The sequence below is a fragment of the Podarcis cretensis genome (genome assembly GCF_951804945.1).
Source record: "Podarcis cretensis genome assembly, chromosome: Z".
Taxonomy (NCBI): Eukaryota; Metazoa; Chordata; class Lepidosauria; order Squamata; family Lacertidae; genus Podarcis; species Podarcis cretensis.
Window position 1 is genome coordinate 15,876,855 of NC_137184.1, and position 17,855 is coordinate 15,894,709.

At 46.1% G+C, this 17,855-nt stretch overlaps 2 protein-coding genes across 7 annotated transcripts in view; one reads left to right on the forward strand and one right to left on the reverse strand.

Moving 5' to 3' along the window:
- FNBP1 (formin binding protein 1) overlaps positions 1-4,294 on the forward strand; it is a 128,586-nt gene extending 124,292 nt beyond the window's left edge. For all 3 annotated transcript variants that reach the window (XR_013834678.1, XM_079961317.1, XM_079961318.1), the window contains one exon: positions 346-4,294. Coding sequence is in view for 1 of the 3 variants with exons in the window: in XM_079961318.1 (XP_079817444.1) it covers positions 346-353 (8 nt within the window). In the remaining 2 variants the exon portion in view is untranslated. The remainder of the gene's footprint in view (positions 1-345) is intronic.
- Positions 4,295-5,399: 1,105 nt separating this feature from the next.
- The window catches only part of USP20 (ubiquitin specific peptidase 20), a 37,574-nt gene continuing 25,118 nt past the window's right edge, over positions 5,400-17,855 (reverse strand). For 3 of the 4 annotated variants that reach the window (XM_079961252.1, XM_079961254.1, XM_079961251.1), the window contains exons 18-24: positions 16,766-16,892; positions 15,658-15,827; positions 15,333-15,414; positions 14,424-14,532; positions 13,229-13,331; positions 12,610-12,681; positions 7,367-11,832 (exon numbers count right to left, since the gene is read on the reverse strand). In XM_079961252.1, the coding sequence (XP_079817378.1) occupies positions 11,672-11,832; positions 12,610-12,681; positions 13,229-13,331; positions 14,424-14,532; positions 15,333-15,414; positions 15,658-15,827; positions 16,766-16,892 (824 nt within the window). In that variant the 3' untranslated portion in view covers positions 7,367-11,671. Of the gene's footprint in view, positions 6,015-7,366; positions 11,833-12,609; positions 12,682-13,228; positions 13,332-14,423; positions 14,533-15,332; positions 15,415-15,657; positions 15,828-16,765; positions 16,893-17,855 lie in introns of those variants that run through there. The other variant, XM_079961253.1, reaches the window with a different exon arrangement.

A 17,855-nucleotide genomic window follows, 5' to 3' on the forward strand; every position in this document is an offset into this window, starting at 1 on the left:
TTACCCCACCACTGATCTATCATTTGCATCAGTGTTGGAATAATAATATGAGGTTCTGTAATAAATAAGAGTATGTCATCAGCAAATAAAGCCCAGTTTATAATCAACTGAGTTAGGACTGCACGTCTGTGCCTTCATGAGAATCTTCCTAAAAAGGATCCCTGGGGAGTCAATAATAATAATAATAATGTATTTGTTTTGTTTTCTTAATCCATTTCTGCTTTAGCTCTTCAAGGTACAGTGCCCCTGGGTCTTTGCTTTTTGAACACCTCCTTCCCCCAAACCTCTCCCAACTTGTGTGTATCTAACGAAATCTCTCTTTTCTTTCTCTCTCTCTCTGTTTAGATTCCTAAATGTGTTGGCTGCTGGTAACAAGAGCATCGGGGCGAGCAGGGGCACAGGAGAAACAAATGGTCTGATTTTTTTTTTAAGCACCCTGTTTGCACCAGGGTTTTTTTGTGGGTTCCCCTCCCTTTTTTTTTTTAACAACAGCAACAACCCTTCCTCATGTTAGGCTCCCCTCCCTTGAAACGGAGCTATCATTTGCAGAGGGAGGAATAAAACTCTTGCCCCAATAGTGGGTGCATTCCATGACTCCCAACATCATCACCCAGTTGCTTGCTAAAACTCTCCAGCATGCCACCTGCTGCATCAAACTAACCCATCCCTCCTCTTCCTCTTACACCATGTGGAGGTTCCACCAGAGTCTCATTTAAATGGAGGACGTAACCAAAAAGCTTCCGTCATGTCCGTGTTGCCCTCTGGTAGAGGCAACAGCAATTTGCTTTGGCTAGCTGACCGCCATTATGTGCCATCTTTGCTCATCCATCCTGACTCCGTTGCTGATAGTTTCTAAAAGGGGGTTTGCAAGGCAAGCTGCCTTGGTTCCCATTTTGTAGATGAGAAACCGAGGCTGAGAAAACACCATGGTTCTGCTTTCTTTGCAACCACACACAGGCAAACGCACTTAAGCACAGGGCTTCTAAACCAGGTGTGGGGAAACCTTTGGATTTTGTTGAACTACAATTCCCATCATCCCTAGCTACTGACAGTGCTTGCTGGGGGCCTGATAGGCATTGTGTTGTCTTTCAGCAACATCTGGAGGACCAAAGATTCCCAGCATGCCTGCTCTAGACAGCAGTTATCAGAGCTAAATAGTGAATCAAAACCAGTTTAAAAGTCTTGCATTCAGTTCTGGTTAGGGAGCTTGGCAAGTAGATTGCTGATTTTAATCGGGACTAAACACTGAAGTAGTTCAATTGAAACCCATCAGTAACATTATGGGTTGTATCCAATATCTGCTCTGCTCAGAGTAGACACATTGAAATTGATGAGCATGGCTAACTTGAATCTATTCATTTCAGCCTGGCTCTACCCTAAGTCCGGAGGATCTAACAAGATGGCCCCTGGTGGGCCCTGTAAGAACAGGATGCTGGACTAGATGGGGTCCCCTTGGGCCTGACCCAGCAGGCGCCTCATATGCTATTACTGCTTCATAACCGGACCTCAGCTAGGAACTCAGGAGAGAGCCGTTGAGGCTAGCTGCCTTCTCTGACTCAGCCTGCCTTCTACAGAATGGGAATAATATGTGCTTCCTTAGGGCAAGTTTGGAAGGTCTATGAAGTGCCTATGAGAAAAGGACTGCAGAGATACCACATAATAGTATTTTCATTTTTTTAAAAATAGAACTTATTTAAATAATATTTAGTGCCACTCACTTCTGTCTCTAATCTTAAGATTGGCAATGTGGAAACAGGGTGGGGGAACTTGTGCCTTCCCATATTCTGATACATTGTGGTTGGACTCCAGCTCCCATCAGTCCCTGCAGCCACTGTGGCCGATAGGAATGATGGGAGGTGGAGTCCAACAGCATCTGGAAGGTCACATGTCTCCCCATCCCTGATCTAAGCAGCAGCATTCCCTAGTGCATATCGGGTATGGAAGGATGTCGCTGTTGAAAGAGAGAGGGGAGAGGATGCCTGTTCTTAGATCAGGAGCAAGGAACCTGTAGTCCTCCACATATCTGTTGTACTCCAACTCCCATCAGCCCCAGCCAAGGATGGTGGGAGTTGGAGTCCAGGGAAATCCAATGGGTCACTAGTTAGCCATGCTTGCTGTAGATGTTTAAGTGGAAGCAAGCCCCATTGTGTTTAGTGGGGCTTTTCTTCTAGCTGATATGTCCAGGGTTGTGACCCTGGTCCTGCAACCAACTCCAGGCTGCTGCAAATAAGTGCCAAATCCTGCATGTTAACACTGCAGAGCACTGAGGACACACAGCAGCAAGCACAGCATTGTTCTGACAACTATTTCCCCCATTATGCTGTGCTCACTTGTCCTATCCAGGTGTTGTGTTTCATTAAGCGTACATGAAAATACGCCTAGGAAAGAACATAATGTGTGAAGGGAAACCCCCACCAACCAAGAAACAAATAAGCAATAGATGGGTTGAGTTGGTATGTGCCAATTGTTCAGATATCTTTTTTTTTGGGGGGGGGGGTGTGGAGAGACTGAACACTTCCTGGCATCTTCACAGAGTTCAAGAGAAGTCAGCCCTTGTTCTGAAGGCCTTCCTGAGGTCTAGCCTCTTTCTTTAGTTTTTGCCCTTAGGGACTGCATTCTCCATCCTCAACTGCATCCACAGTGAGTAGGCCATATCCTTTCATCCCAAGTTTAAATTTTGTCCACGTTGTGGTTTTGCCCACTGTCAAGGATTTACTGGAGAGCCCTAATAGATGCTTGCTGGGAGGGGCCGGAGTGTGCTCTTGCTCAGCTGACGCTGGAAACCTCGCCATGCACCCCTTTGCAAAACACCCACCTACCTGTGCGCCCAAAACCAACGCCCACCCCCTGCACGCTTCCAGCCAGTTTTCTGCAGACCTCCGTTTCCACTGCCTCTGGGCCCGCATGCTCGCCCCCTGCTGCCTTGCCTGCACCTGCCTGCCTTTTTTTAAGGTGCCCAGATTTAAACTCTTTGCTGCTGTTCTTAATTTATTTGGTCCTTAGCATCTCAAGACCTTCCTTTCTTCCCTTCTGCATGCTGTCTCTGCCTGCTCTTGCCTTTATTCTGCTTTTATTCCCATACCATGTCGAAACAAAATCGCACTCTTGATTTATCCTTCCCTGCCATCCCAACCCGTACTGGAACGTCATAGCCCAGCACTTTGGCAATGTAGGTGTTCTGTCTTCAATTCCCTTTTTGGCAATGTGACCGGGTTGATTAACTGAGCAGTAGTTTCATCTGTGTTCACGCTGGACAGCACACCTTCATCATGGGCGGCTGACTGGAAGTGGCTTTCTTGCTGCGTGAAAGATAAAATACTTTGGGTTTTGAGCTCATGCCTTCGTCTCCCAAACACCTGCATTTTGACAGCAGGTGACGGATCACAGATCACACTGAAAGAGCCTGGCCCAGTTCTCATTTAAAAGACCCACATGCACACACTTGTTACAGAGTGTCTGCCATACATATGAATGGATTGCTGAAGTTAAGATCGTCAGCGCTGGAACTTCTGCGGTGTGGTGCTCATCGATAGAGGCAGTTCGAGACAAACAAGTGTGGCCCGTTCCAGGTAGCGCAAAGAGAAGGTTTCAGACTGAAATTAGGGGACGGATTGATTTCCAAAAGCAACCTATAGTTGGTTGTATTACAGCTGGTCACCTGCCAAATGGGGGAGGGTCTTTGGCTCAGTAGCAGGGCATCTGCTTTGTATGCAGGGTGGTCCTAGCTCAATCCCCAGGGTCTCCAGGTAAGGCCGGGAAAGATTTCGGTTTGACACCCTGGAGATCCACTGCCAGTCAATTTAAGAAAGAGCAGGGCTAGAGGACCTAGGTCTCCAGCTCCCACCAGTCCCAGCATGGCCAATGAGCAAGGACAACGAGAAGGCCAACATTCGAAGGGCCAAATGTTACCCACCCCCGGCAAACTGTTGTATGCGTTCACCCAGCATTGGATCACAAGCGGAAAGGATGAAGCAAGTCTGAAGGGGATAAAGCTCTTGTCTACTCCTTTCATCGCAGTGGAAGGGCTGGTGTGTTGGAAAGTTGCATTTGTGGTCCATGTGTGTGCATAGCTGGCCGCTTGAACATTGTCATAGCATGGGGGCAAAAGCCACCGGAAAGTGTCATGTTGCTGGAGTAATGTATAGGATGGGCCACACTAAGTGACACCCAGAACCTTTCTTACTTCCAGTATTGTCAGCTGCCCACTACTGTGGGATAGTCAGGGCTGTCCTCACAGTGAGATAGACCTGTCATCAGTGGGGAGCAGGAGGCAAAAAGAGTGCAGAAAGTAAAAGGAACCCTGTTCACTAGGCTGAATTTCTGGGTGAGGAATGCCCTTGAGCACCACCGTTCCTGTTCAGGAGGGACGCAGAATACAGATCTCAGCTGCCATAGCATCTTCTGCTTCAATTATATATTTATCCAGAGGCCAGCAGCCTGAAAAGCAGCCAAGCTGTGCTGTTCAGTCATGAAATTAAAAAAATGTAGAGTTGGAAGGCACCCAAAGGGTCATCTAGTCCGACTCCCTGCATTGCAGGAATCACAACTAAAGAATCCTGAACGCTCCTCCTTCCCGAGATCTGCAGGAAGACAAAGTTGATATGAAACTTACGGCACCGCAGCTATTTCTGTTGGCAAAGTCTGTAACATCCCTGATCGTCCCAACATGTAAATAAGATGAAGGGATCTTCCCAATTTATGGTGCCACTAATGTAAGAGAAAGTCTGCTTTTCAATAAACAGACATTAGATATAGATAGATATATGTTAGGTGGACAGTATATTATTGTCACCCTGTACCAACAATGCCCAAATGACTGCTGTGTCCATGTGGCTATATCACAAGCTGGGGGGAGAATCATTTCTGCCTTTATAACTAGGCTATGAAAATATGGTTTCCTTGAGTTTCTACAAAGTTGGCAGCTTCTTGGCAAATCTTTGCTACTCTTAAGAACCAAACAGGTAGAAAAAGAAAACATCGAGCCACCTTTGACTAAAGGGTCCTCTCTCTGTTCTACTAGGTGGACATTTCAGGAAAGAATTTAACAGAGGCACTTTTCTCTTGCCTAGGCACAGAATTGGAAGTCAAGAGAGCACCCATGTGGGTTAAGATTTTTCAGACAGCAGCACTAGTTTGTAAGCACTATGACCCTGTCCATGAAGTGCCAACCCCCCCCCATCCAACTGGGAAATTTGAGGTTTGATACAGCACCAACCATTTTAAAGTAAGGGAACATCACCTAGGGGGAGGTCACCTATTGGCTAGCACCTGTAGCATCACTACCACATCTCCTGCCTCAACACCTTGCCAGAGAAATTGTGTGTGTGTGATCTGGAGATAAAAATGGAAGCAGAGCACACAAAGAAGTAGATGGGACACTTTATTTTAAAAAATTTTAAAAAAAATTAGATAGCTCTCAAAGGGACAACTAATCCACCCTTTGATTCATTTCAGAACATATCCATAAAGCAAGTTGCAAAGGCAGGGGGTGATGTACTTGCAAGGGGCTGCTCTTAAAATCATTCCAAAAAGTGCTTATGTCTTCTGTACATCCATGTCAAGACTTCTGGTCCATGCTGCAGGCCGCCACGTGGGTCACTTGGTGACTTTTTCTTTTATGTAGCAAAACAAAAATGTGCAGAGACATGCAGGCCTTAGATGTCTCCCAGATCCAGAATGGCCCTGGCTCCTGGAAACCCCAAAGAATATGGGCTTCAGTAGCCAGAACAGCTTTGCACAGAAAAGGATTGAGACACTTTGCTAAGATGAAATAAGTGTATTGGTGCTCCAGACACACTTAAGGAGTTCAAAAGGCACTCTGGAGCACGTACAGAGCTCTGAGGCAGAGCCTCCAAATTTAACCTGAAGCAGATTAATAAAGCATCTAGTTTGCAAAAACTTGTGACCGTCTCATGATCCTATTGAAGAGGAAAAGTTATGATCCTTGCCTCTAAGAAAACAAATCAGCCTTCTCCGCCCTCTGCTCCCATCTCTCTCTTACTCTCCCTTAACATCTGTAAATATACAAAGAGAAAAGAAACATATTTACTGAAAAGTTGTGTTTTAATGCTGAATATTTTTCAAAGTTTCCTGCTGCATATTGACTCCATCGCTCCCTGCCCCCTCATGCTTGAAGTGTCAAAAAAAAGATTTTTTTAAAAAAGTAAGCCAAATTATATTTTAACATATAATGTCAAGCACTTTTTTTATTATTAAAAAAGAAATGATTTCTGTGTGAGTTTTTAGGCACTGGATTATTTTGCGTAGGTTTCAACAGCATCTTAATGTATGTGTGTGTGTTGTCTCATAACCCCCAAAAGTGTGTAAAGAAAAAACCGACAACAAAAAGGTTCTGGTGTTTGACCCATTTGTTTCTTGATGAAAGAATTCTATCAAATAAAGTGCTTCCATTTGAGAGCAAACACAGGGCTTGTTAACTGTGATTTGGGGAAACAAAACACTTTCATCAACGTTTGGCTCTTGGTCCTGAAACACCATCAAGAGTTTATCTCTAGCTTTTAGTTAAGTACTGAGCCCCCATTTCAAACTCACAAGGAGGAAGTCTTCTCAGCCATCAAAGGGGATGGTGATATACCACACTATGAATACTGGAAGTTGAAAGCCAGACAAAAGGAAGTAACACCTTCACACTGCATTATAGTTGAACTGAACTTCCCGCAAGACACAGTGATGGCCACTGACTTTGGATGGATTTAAAAGAGGACTGGACCATTTCATGCAGGAGATAAGGCTAGCCATGGCAGCTCAGCTCTGCCTCTCTGGTCAAAGGCAGCCATTCTTCTGAATGCCAGTTGCTGGAAACCTCAGGAGGGGAAAGGACTCTTGTGTCTGGGTCCTGCTTGTAGGCATCTCACTGGGGCATCTGGCTGGCCACTGAGAACAGGCTACTCAGCTGGAGCCAAGCTAGTAAGGTTTGCAACTGGCAGCTTGCAGCAAAATTCCATGACAGGAAATGATGCCAACTGGGCCTGCAGACATAGGCAGTTAAAAGCGAAGGGAAGAGAGGCAATAACAGAAACCACGTATCTGATGGCCCCCACTTAAAACTCTTTCCCCTCCTTTTCCAGGTGAATGCTTACTTGCCCCATCAGGCAGGATGCAGTTCAGAAGTTTGTTTAAAGGCCGGTGAGGGGTTTGGCCTTAAGGGAGGGGGTCCCAAAGTCCAGGTGGCAAGGCCTTGGGGCGGGGTATATTTGGCCATTAGAGCCTGATGTTCAGCACCTATCCAGGCAGAGGATAAAGCAAAACCAGAGTGTCCCTTCTGGGGCCAACCTCAGCATTTGAGGGGGGGGGGCGCTGTGATGGAGAATAAACACATGGACAAGCAAAGCAATATTTACACAGCTTCTGAATGCAAGCTTTTTTTATTGGCTCAACAGTCTTAGCACAAAAGGAAGGAATTTGAGCACAAGAGTTTGACACTCCATAACGTACTCGGTCTCTTTTAAGGCACCACCCACAGAGCACAAACAGAGGCTGCCCTCGAAAAGGGCATTCCATGGTAAGAGCAGGAATGACACCCCCCACAGCAAGTCATCTCCCCACACGCTCCTCAGGTGCCTAGGAGGATGCTCTTTTAGGCATTTACAGATCCAGGTCAACAGGTAAAGCAGCAACAAAAAGATGGAGAAACTTCTGCAAGAGAGTTCTCTTTAAAAAGAGGCGGAAGTGGTTGCTGTTTGCAGCAGAGGATTTCGTGCTTCCAGAAGTCCACATCTCACTAAAGAGATCTTCATGCTTCTCCCTCTATTATCCGCTCTTATCCATTCCCATAAACAAAACAAAAAATGGTTGGTTTGGAGCAACCCCATTAAAGCCTGGGAGTGGCCAGAGAGGCAAAGAGGTGTGGGGAGGTGAGACTGCACTAGACCAATTACCAACACAAAACTATGTTGAGGGTACATGTGGCTGGACAGAAACAGAGACTGTGCAAAGCAACATGAGACAGGACCTCCCTCAAAAAGGTATCTCTCGTCAGCTGCTGAGCAGAAAAATGCAGTAGTGGTTCCTGGAATTGTGGGGGGGGGGGCTCTATCTTCACAAGTGTGCCAGACTTGTTGGGCTACATGGTTTTCCCTCAGAAACTGTCCAATCTGTCACCACAGATCAGAACTGTTCTAACACTGGTCCTCCAGCAGTCTGGATGCAGGAGGCATTTCAGAAAGACAGAGACACACCCCTGTTCTCCCACAGCCAAAAAAGGAGGAGGGTGGGGCTGCCAGGTCAGGTGGGACAATCCGTCTTCCTTGGTTTCACAGGCAGCTGCACCCAAACATCCAAGTATTGCCAACCTCCCTAGGAAGATGCTTCCAGTGTTCCTGACTGCACATGCAGTGAGGAGTGGGTCGTGCTGTTGTGTGGGTACGACAAGATTAGTATGGGGTCATCAGGGGCTAATTCATGGGTACCCATTTCCTCAAAATTCCTTCCTTCCACACACCCATTTTCAGGGAGGCCACAGTCAATGGGATGGGAAGAAGCTGATCAGCTGCACTTGTTCTTTATGTGAATGGGATTGTGTTCAAGGAAGGGGTGGAGGACAGGCATCCTGAATCGGAAGGTGGAGTTTTACATCCTTACAAATAAATAAATAAATAAATAAATCACAATGATGGGATCCACTTCGTGGTTTGAAAGCTCCCCGCCGCCAATACACAACAGAAGGAGGGGGGGATTATGTGCAATAGTAGGGGGGATTTTTGTCACTCTAATGCCTCTGGCTGAGAGAGAACATGAGCAACTCCTGACATTACTTTGAAAGGTCATCCACCCCACAAACATCTTCTGTGTCTGACTCCAGCAGAACTGCTACATCAACTACTGAAATGGTAGAAATCCAAGAGGAGGGAGGCGGGCAAATTAACAAGAAGAGGTGTGTGGTTATGCTTGTTGCCCAAGGAGCAGGCTAAAAGGTCAGGGCTGTTGAAAGGCCGCAAGGATCACCAAAGGGAAAAGGACAAATGGGGAGGCCAGCAGAAAGCAGGAAAACTAGTTCTCCAAGCTTCCTCCGAGGTCACACCAAGCAGAATGCAGACCTATCCAGTCAGGGACTAGGAAGGAAGGAAGCAAAAACCAGACAAATGCAACTCTGGCAAAGGTGTCTTCCTCTTTCTCAGCTGGGCAAAGGCAAGACTTGCAGGGCACTCTCTGGCCTGTGAAGCTGCAAGTGGACACCCGCGAGGCCTCATTGGTGCTAGGCTAGGCATCAAATTTGTGGGGAATTGCAGTCAAATATAGCTAGAAAAACAGGGCTAGTTAATGCATGAAGGGGTTATTATACTACTTTGTTCCTAGACTCAGCTAGGTCACACCCCTCACCTGGAAGTAAGTTAAGTTTCCTCCTTTGTGAGTTTACATGGTGAAGGAGAATGAACAGAAATAGGACATGCCTGAGCTTGCTTGCTACAAGCTCAGACTGTGTGCTTTAAGCTATTTCTGTATTTTGTAAACACCCTGTGTTCTTCTTGCTGCTGCATGGAATAACACATGAATCTAACCTTTGGTGTTTTGTAAGTAAAGCATTTAAACTTAGTAATGCTGTTTTCTGTCTGTTGCAAGAGGGGTAGAGAAGGGGAAGTGCTGTACACAGCTATAACAGGATATTTAAAAGGTCTAAAAACTTATGTCCCTCTTGCTTCACTGTGCTGCATGATTCTGTGATTTTAAACCCAGGGAGGTGTTTCTCTTGCTAAAGTGTGTTAAGTCCTGTGCTTTGGATCTAGGGACCCAGCCAAGTCTTTTATTAATTACTCCACACAGGTGATCTATATCTATTTTCCCCACAAAATTAACATCGCTTCCTACAAGTGTTACTCACTGTGAACAGGACAAGGTGACGGTGGCGGGGGCTGCATTGTATGCTTTTTCAGTTCCAAAACATGAGAGAAAGGGAAACAAAGGGAAACAAAGAAATGTAGAGTGTTTGGACTCACTCCCAAGGATGTCCACTCCCCAAGGGGAAGTCAGGGCCAGCCCAACCTGTCAAGAGCACAGGAAAGAGATCAGAGCTGTGCTTCTTTTTAGAACACAGCTGGGGAACCTTTTTCAGCCTGGGGGCCAAGTTTCCTTCTGGGCATCCTCCTGGCAGCCACTTCCCAGAGATGGGTGAGGCAAAACATTAGGAAGAACTTTTTGAAGGTGAGAGTTGTTCGACGCTGGGATGGACTACCTTGGAAGGCGGTGGACTCTTCCTTTGTTGGATGTTTTTAAACAGGTTGGATGGCCACCTGTCTGGGATTCATCAGCTGTGATTCCTGCATTGCTGGGGGTAGGACTAGATGACCCTTGGGAACTTTCCAAGTCTACAATTCTATGATTCTATTAAAAGTGGGTGGAGCAATGGGTGCAAATTTTACCTTTGTACAGTAGGCTAATTTCTACAAATGCCCACACACCTCTCTCTATCCTCTGTGCAGGCAAGCAAAAAAGCACAGTCAGGCAGTGTTGTACCAAGATGGCTTGATGAGGTGTATGTTGAAGGGGCATAGAGACTATCAATCCATGGTAGGGAACACACTTTGCATGCTCACAGTCCCAGGTTCAATCCCTGGTACCCGAGGTGAACAAAAGGGTCTTAAGTAACAGGGCTGAGCACCTTGAGCCAGAAGAGTGGATCACAGATGGGGAACTTGGTAGCCCAACAAGACTCATACAGCATCTATTTTGTGTGCTCAAGGTCCCGGCTTCATTCCCCAATGACATCTCCAAGTAGAGCTAGGAATGTCCCCTGCCTGAAACCCTGGAGACCCACTGCCAGTCAGTGTCGGCTATACTGAGCTAGATGGACCAATGGTCTGACGTGTTATAAGTAATCTTCCTAAGTTCTTATTCAGTTCAACCCATACAGAACCATGAGGACTAGGATCTTTCTTTTATTTTTAGGTGAAATACAATAGCTCCGTGGTAGAGCACCTGCTTTGTACACAGGTCTCAGGTTCAGTTCCCAGCTTCTCCATGTAAGTCTCTCCTAGACTCCCTGCCTGAAATTCCCAAGAGCCGCTGCCAATCACTGTAGATCATACTGAGCTAAATGGACCAATGGTCTGGCTCGATATAAAGGAAACTTTCTATCTTCCCACTTAATTACTTCATGCTGGCTGAACAATTGGACTAGAATCTTTATTGGTGGGGGGGCGGTGCAGCTCAGTGGCAGAGCACCAGATTTGCTTGCAGAAGGTCCCAGGTTCAATCCGCAGCAGTATCTCCAAATACAGCTGGGAAAGAGATACTGCCTGAAACCCCTGGAGAGTCCCTGCCAGTCAGTGTAGACGATAAGGAGCTAGATAGAACAATGGTCTGACTCACTACAAGGCAGATTTTATGTGGTTTTTTAAAAAAAAACTGTTGAAAGGTTTTGGAACAGAGGGGTTTGTTTAAAGAAACTCTTCAGGATTCAGGAACATTCTAAAGGCAGCTTCTTAACTCCCATCATCCATTGACCACTGGAGCATGCTAACTGGGGCTGATGGGAGTTGTAGTTCAACTGATGGGGGGGGCACAGTTGCCCCATCCCTGGAGTAGACTGTAATGGGTCTAGATGGGGAAATGGTGCGACAGAAGGTAAAGCAGCTATCCACATGAGCCTAACCTCAGGGGCTCTGGGTGCCCCTGCGCCTCTCCAGTGTACCTTCCCCACGTGGTCCATTGTCTCTCAGGCCGCCCGGGTCTCAGCCTCAATCTTCTGCTCCCCGTGCATGTTCTCCACCTCCTGCACCTGGGCCACATTCTGCCGGATGGCAATCTCGGGGCCTCCGCTGTAGATTGTGCTTAAGTAAGTCCACGTCTCCTCGGAAATCTGCCCATAATCGGCTCCTGCCAAAAGAGCATAGATAGCAATAGAGAAAACACTGGTGTAAGCTGGGCAGATCCAAACGGCTTCTGTCTGTCAACAGCAAAATTTTCTCATAGCTTTGCTCAAAGCAGTAAAAGCATTATTAAACGGTGAGGGGAATTACTGCTATTATTAATATACAACTTAAGAGCATTGCTGTTTATAGTGCTGTACAGGAACCCTGTGAGGTAGGCTGCTACTCTTTCCCCGCTGCAAGTTGCAGAAGAGAAGCCCAGAGGGAACTAAGAACACAATAAGAGCCTGGCTGCTAGAGAAGACTAAAGGCCCATCTATTGAAGCACAGCGACCAGCCAGATGCCCCCGTGGGAAGCCTGTAGACAGGATCCAATTGCAACACCAGCTCTGCCCACTTGTGGTTCCCAGCCTCACTACTGGATCAGACAAGTGGCCCATCTAGTCCAGCTTCCTGCTCTCCCCGAAGTCAACCAGATGCCCCAATGGGAAGCCCAGTGAGACCTCAGTGCCACACTCTTACATGTGTTCCCCAGCAACTGGTATCCAGGAACATACTGGAGGGCTGAACACATCCTTCCTGGCTAATAGACACTGATAGCCTTACCCCTCCATGAATTTGTTTAGTCCTCTTTCTAAAGCCACTCAAGGTCCTCTCCCAAGCACCAGAATTTTCTCCTTTGCTTCAGCTTCACTAAGATCCTGTCTCTTGAGGGAGGCAGACAGAATGGAAAACAGGAAAGGTAGGAGGGGGGGGCTGAAATAGCCGCTGTGAGGAGCCTTACCCTGCTTGACCTGCATGTGACCACTGCCTTTTGCCACAGCAATCTTGCTGTTGTCGATAGGTCCAGGCGGTTCTACAGGAAAAGAAGGAATACTAGTTAGCAGGTAGTACAGTTCAAAATTAAATTTGCCATAGTTCCATTTATTTATTCATAGCCCACTTTTCCTCCAAGTAGCTCAAGGTGGTGTATACACAGTTCTCGGCCTCTCCCCAGTTCACCCTCTCAACAACCCTGCGGAGTAGGTTAGGCTGAAAGAGAGTGACAAAGGCAGGTTTAGACTGCCAGGCTAGGATATGGCAGACCGGGACTCAAGTGCTGTGAAGCTCAAGGAGGACCTTGGGCCTAGTCTCCAACTGTCTGCCAAACTCTCTGCTGTGAGGGTAAAATGGGGGAAACCATTCCCATCACCTTACATTCATATAAAAGTTTTATCGCACTGTGACTTTGCCAGAACCACCATACTTGGACCAGGGGCAGACAGGCTTGCTGGTTGGCCATCCCTACTGAATGAGAGAAACCCCCTCCCCTTCTGAGTTGCTTCCAAGGCACTTGGTGACAACCCTGTTCTCTCCCCACCCCTCCTTTTCCACTGCCAACTCCCCTCCCTGCCAGTCTTTACCGTTGTCCTTTCCTTTGACGAACGCCTCCCACTCGCGGAACCACTGCATGCTTATGCAATAGATGACTCCAGGAGCCTCTTCGGCCTGGAAGGCCTTGTTCAGCTGATGGGCAGAGGGCAAAGAGGGAATTACTGCTATTGTCATTTGTTTTATCATGGCAGCTAAAGGCAGTGGTGGGTAGAAAACACCAACACTGCCACCAGCCACCAGCTTTTGTAGGTTAGTTTTCAAATCTTCCTTTTATGCTGAACTGTATTTTTAAGGGCTGTCATAAGCTTCCTTGCAAGCCTCTGGAGCTGAAAGGTTTCTAAGGTTTGTGGATGTGTCTCCTGCATTTTATGGATTGTATTTTACTGAGCTTGCAGAGATTTGGAGCAGATCATTTGCTCTGTCACGAGGTGGATGCAGACAACGGCAGCGTCAAGGGTGGCTGCAGTTAGACTGTTCCCTCCCCAACCACCAAAGAAGCCCTGGCGGAAGAGAGTCTGACACCAGCTGCCTGGCCACTCAGTTTTGATTTGTGAGCATATTGCTCTTGGTGTATCTGTTGTGTTGCTTTGAGGACTTGTCAAAAAGTGGGGTATAAATCTACCAAGCAAACACATGAAATCAAAGCTGCAGACACCTTAGGGCAGAGGAAGGACTCCGTTGCTTGCAGCAAATTAACATGCTTGATTCTGAATGTCATAAAAAGAGATTGTGTCCACTGCCAGTCAGCAGAATCCATAACTGAGCCGGAGCATTCGTTTGTTTATTTAATAAAATTTATATACTGCCTGACTACAAAAAAAAACCCCTCAAAGCAGTTCACAAAAAATATAAAACGATAAAGTTATCACAAAGAAAAATTTGCAACCATAATTGGAAAAATTAAAATAATAGACTAAAAACAGATTTAAGACTCACATCAACTTTCTAAATATCTGGGCAGGCTTGTTTTTAGCAGAGAAGAGCACAGTGAAGGCACCTGCTTGATATCAATAGGCAGTTGAGTTCTAAAGTTTAGGTGCTGCCACACTAAAGGATTTAGTTGTTACAAATGCAGAATGGGTCTTATGCGGCAGCTTCCAGATCAAGCATAAGGGAAGCCCCACATAAGGTGCACTAGATGGAATGACACTGACAGCTAGTGGTACTACTTTGTACTACCACTATGTTTCCCCACCCCAGCAGGCCTATCTGCTGTGGGAGTACCTTGATGAAAGTGTCAATTTCGATCTTCCTCCTCTTGGCCAGGGCTTCGATCTCCACCTGGCACACTGAACACACGTAGAGGTGGTTGACAGCTGGGCCGCCACCGAACCTGAACACAAGAGGAGACTGAAGCATAACCACAGAGGCAATGGGGGGGAAAGACCAAGCACACCAGCACCACATGCCCAAATACTCCAAGTATTTGTGATGCAGACCGCTTTTAAAAAAATAAGAAGACATTCCTTGGGTTCATCCAGGTTTAGTGAAATGTGTGGATCTCCAGAGGTTGTTGGACTCCAATTACTACTAGCCCCAGCCAGCACAACCCAATGGTCAGGGGAGCCTGGTGCCCTCTAGAGCAGTGTTGAGTCCCTAGAAGTGGGTGGACTTCAACTCCCATCAACCCCAACCAGTATAGCCAATGATCAGGTTTGATGGGAGCTATAGTCCAGCAACATCCAGAAGGCCAGCAACATCTGGAAGTTTCCCCATTGCTGACAATCAATTCTGAGGCCATCAGCAACAGAACTGCTATGCAGGTCTAGTACAGCTTTGCAGACCTTTATTTCTCTTATGCTGTGCCTTCTAGTGGCACTTCCCAGAGGGGAAAAGACTAAGCACCTGCCCTAGCTGGATTACAATCAGCAGTTCAACACATGAGAGGTTATATTGGAGGAAAGGGAGACAAAAGCAAACAGGAGAAAAATAGAAACCATATGCCAAAAGCTTCACAGAAAACATGGGCACCAAGAAGGAATTTGAAGGGTCAGAAAGCCTGCATTGTGCTTGTGCTCTTGCCCCAGCTGTAAGTTTTCAACTTGCTCTCCACTTACCCTAGGGGCTAGGTACTTGATTTTACTTAAACAAAATGAAACAAAACACCCCCACCCCCAAACTTACTCCCCTTACCTGTTGTAGAGATACTCCCAGACGTTCTGGGGAAGAATCACCACCAGGTCATCGATATAATGATATTTATTTGGAGGGATGCCTGCGAGTAAATGAAACAGAGAAGAGGTAATGAAAAACAAGGTACCTTCTGGGTAGTTGCTAACACACCTGCAGAACACAAGGAACCACACGGGCTGTGCATGTCTGCCACCGGACATTTAAATTGTGTGGCTTCTGAGAGGAAAACTGGCTAGCTAGAAGCAGAAGCCAAGCAGATCCCTGCCTCTCAGCACAGCACCAAGTAATATTCCCTCAAGTGAGCCCTCCCTCCCTGCCCCCTCACCTCCATGGGAGCAGAGAAAGGTATGGTTGGTGATGGGGCCTGGCTCCGCAAAGGTGTTGAATTTGTTGAGCCACTCCCGAGAGATGTAGAACTGGAGCAGCCCAGGTTCCTTCATGGTCGCCAGCGAGACCACTTTCTGCCGTTCCCGCACAGCCTCCTCGCTGCTCTTCCTGGAGGATGATTATGAGGAAAGCGCAGAGGGTGGAGGCGTCAGTATGAAGCAGCAGGAGCCACCACCATGCAGATGATGGGGCTGTTCCATGTTTAATTGCAAATCACGGGGGGTTCTTTCCTACAATGCTGCCTCATCATAATTGTTACAATTAATTACCTGCCCTTCATACTAGGGTCCAAGGGTGGGTTGCAACAATTAAAATACTATACTAAAAACAGCTGGCAATCATAGAAATAAGCTGGATCCTAGAAACTGAGCCAGATTCTTGGTTCATTTGGCTCAGTATTGTCTACAATGACCAGCAGCAGCTCTCCAGGTTTTCGAACAGGAAGTTCTTCTCAGTCCTACAAGAGAGGCCATTGGGGACTGAACCTGGGACTTTCTGTATGCAAAGTAGATGCTCTGCCAGTGAACTATGGTCCTTCTCCTATAAATAAAGTTAAGATTCTAGTGCTCGTGGTTCTAAATAAAGAGCTTATTTAAACAGGAAGCTGCATTATACCAAGTGAGCCCATTGGTCCACCTAACTCATGGTTATCTACAGTGGCTGGAAGCAGCGCTTCAGGATTTCAGACAGGAAGGGAGTCCCCAGGCCTACCTGGAGATGTCAGGACTGAACCTGGAGCCTTCTGCATGCAGGACAGGTACTCTGCCTCTTCGCCACTCCACTTTACGGGGAAAGTGGAATTCACCAAGGAAATTCAAACTTCTAAGTTGGTTTCCATTGCAGTTCATTTGCATCCAAGTTAATTCCTTTTTTTGCTACCTTGTTCTACTTTTGCATTGTTAAACTTTGTTTTGTAAGTGTCTAAGGACTAGAATTACATAAATTTGAATCTTCCTCCCAGGGAAACACTCTCTCCTCAAGCTCTTCAGCCATCTCTAAAAATGCTAGTTTCCCCAGCAAGGGACAATTACTTTCAAACATCTTACCTGTAGAACAAAACATAGGCCTCTGCATTCTGTACAACTGTTTCGTGGACCTCCGTGACGTACTGATCATCAAATTCGTACCATTGGCCATTGATTACATTCTGGCAATATGCGATGTAGTGCCCACCTTTTAAGAATGCAAGATTGGAAAGAGTCCCAAGTGAATGACCTTGAATATTGGTATCAAAAAATCATGGCATGTGAAAACAGCACCAAATCTTACATTGGATGTAAGATGCACCACTTACTCTAGATTAGAATATAACTGTAATAGAAATTTTTTTTTGCACAATTTGAGATTTCAACTAGGGCTAGAGCCTCCAGACACTTTTCATATAATTTAGCATTCTGTTATTACATATACAACAAAATCATTTTCAAGACAACCTTCAGAAGAAGCCTGGCAAATTTGGAACTATACTTGATAATCAGATAATGGTAATATTCTTTAGGCGGAGACAACTTTTATTCTCAATTTTTGTTTCATAACTTGAACTTTGTTGTTTTAACCCATTTGTAAACCCATGTGTCCCTATTTTAGTTTCGTTTTTCATCTTTTAACTCTCATCTGTTTTTTAAAAAATAATTCTTATTAAAGATTTTCTTGATTTACAAAAATACGTGCAATGTCTCTTTTTCAGGTTGTAAAGTCTTTTCTATAGTCTTACATTTGATATGAGACATTTGTGTTGTATACAGTATAAGGTCAGGGAGGAAGAGGAGAGAGGAGAGGTGGGGTGGTGAAACTTGTATTCTTTTCTATAGTGTACGTGTGGGGTTTTGTGTCAGCATCAACTGGGTAGATTCTCCTTCTATTCACTTATTACATTTCCTTGGTAGTAAGAGGGATTAGGAGGGCCCAGGGTGTGGTTGGTTGTCTGTAATTGGCTGCAGTGAGGTTTGTTTGCATTTGTGAGTGGGGGAGGGATTGTTGAGTCAAGTAAGTCATATTTATTTGTATGCTGTCGGTGGGTTCTTGTTGTCTTGTTGAGCTGTGTATGTGATCATGTCAGTTTCAGTCAGTTGGTTAGCTTTTCTGGTAAGGCTATTTCTCATACGATTTGGTACCAGTGGTCCATGTTCACTCCTG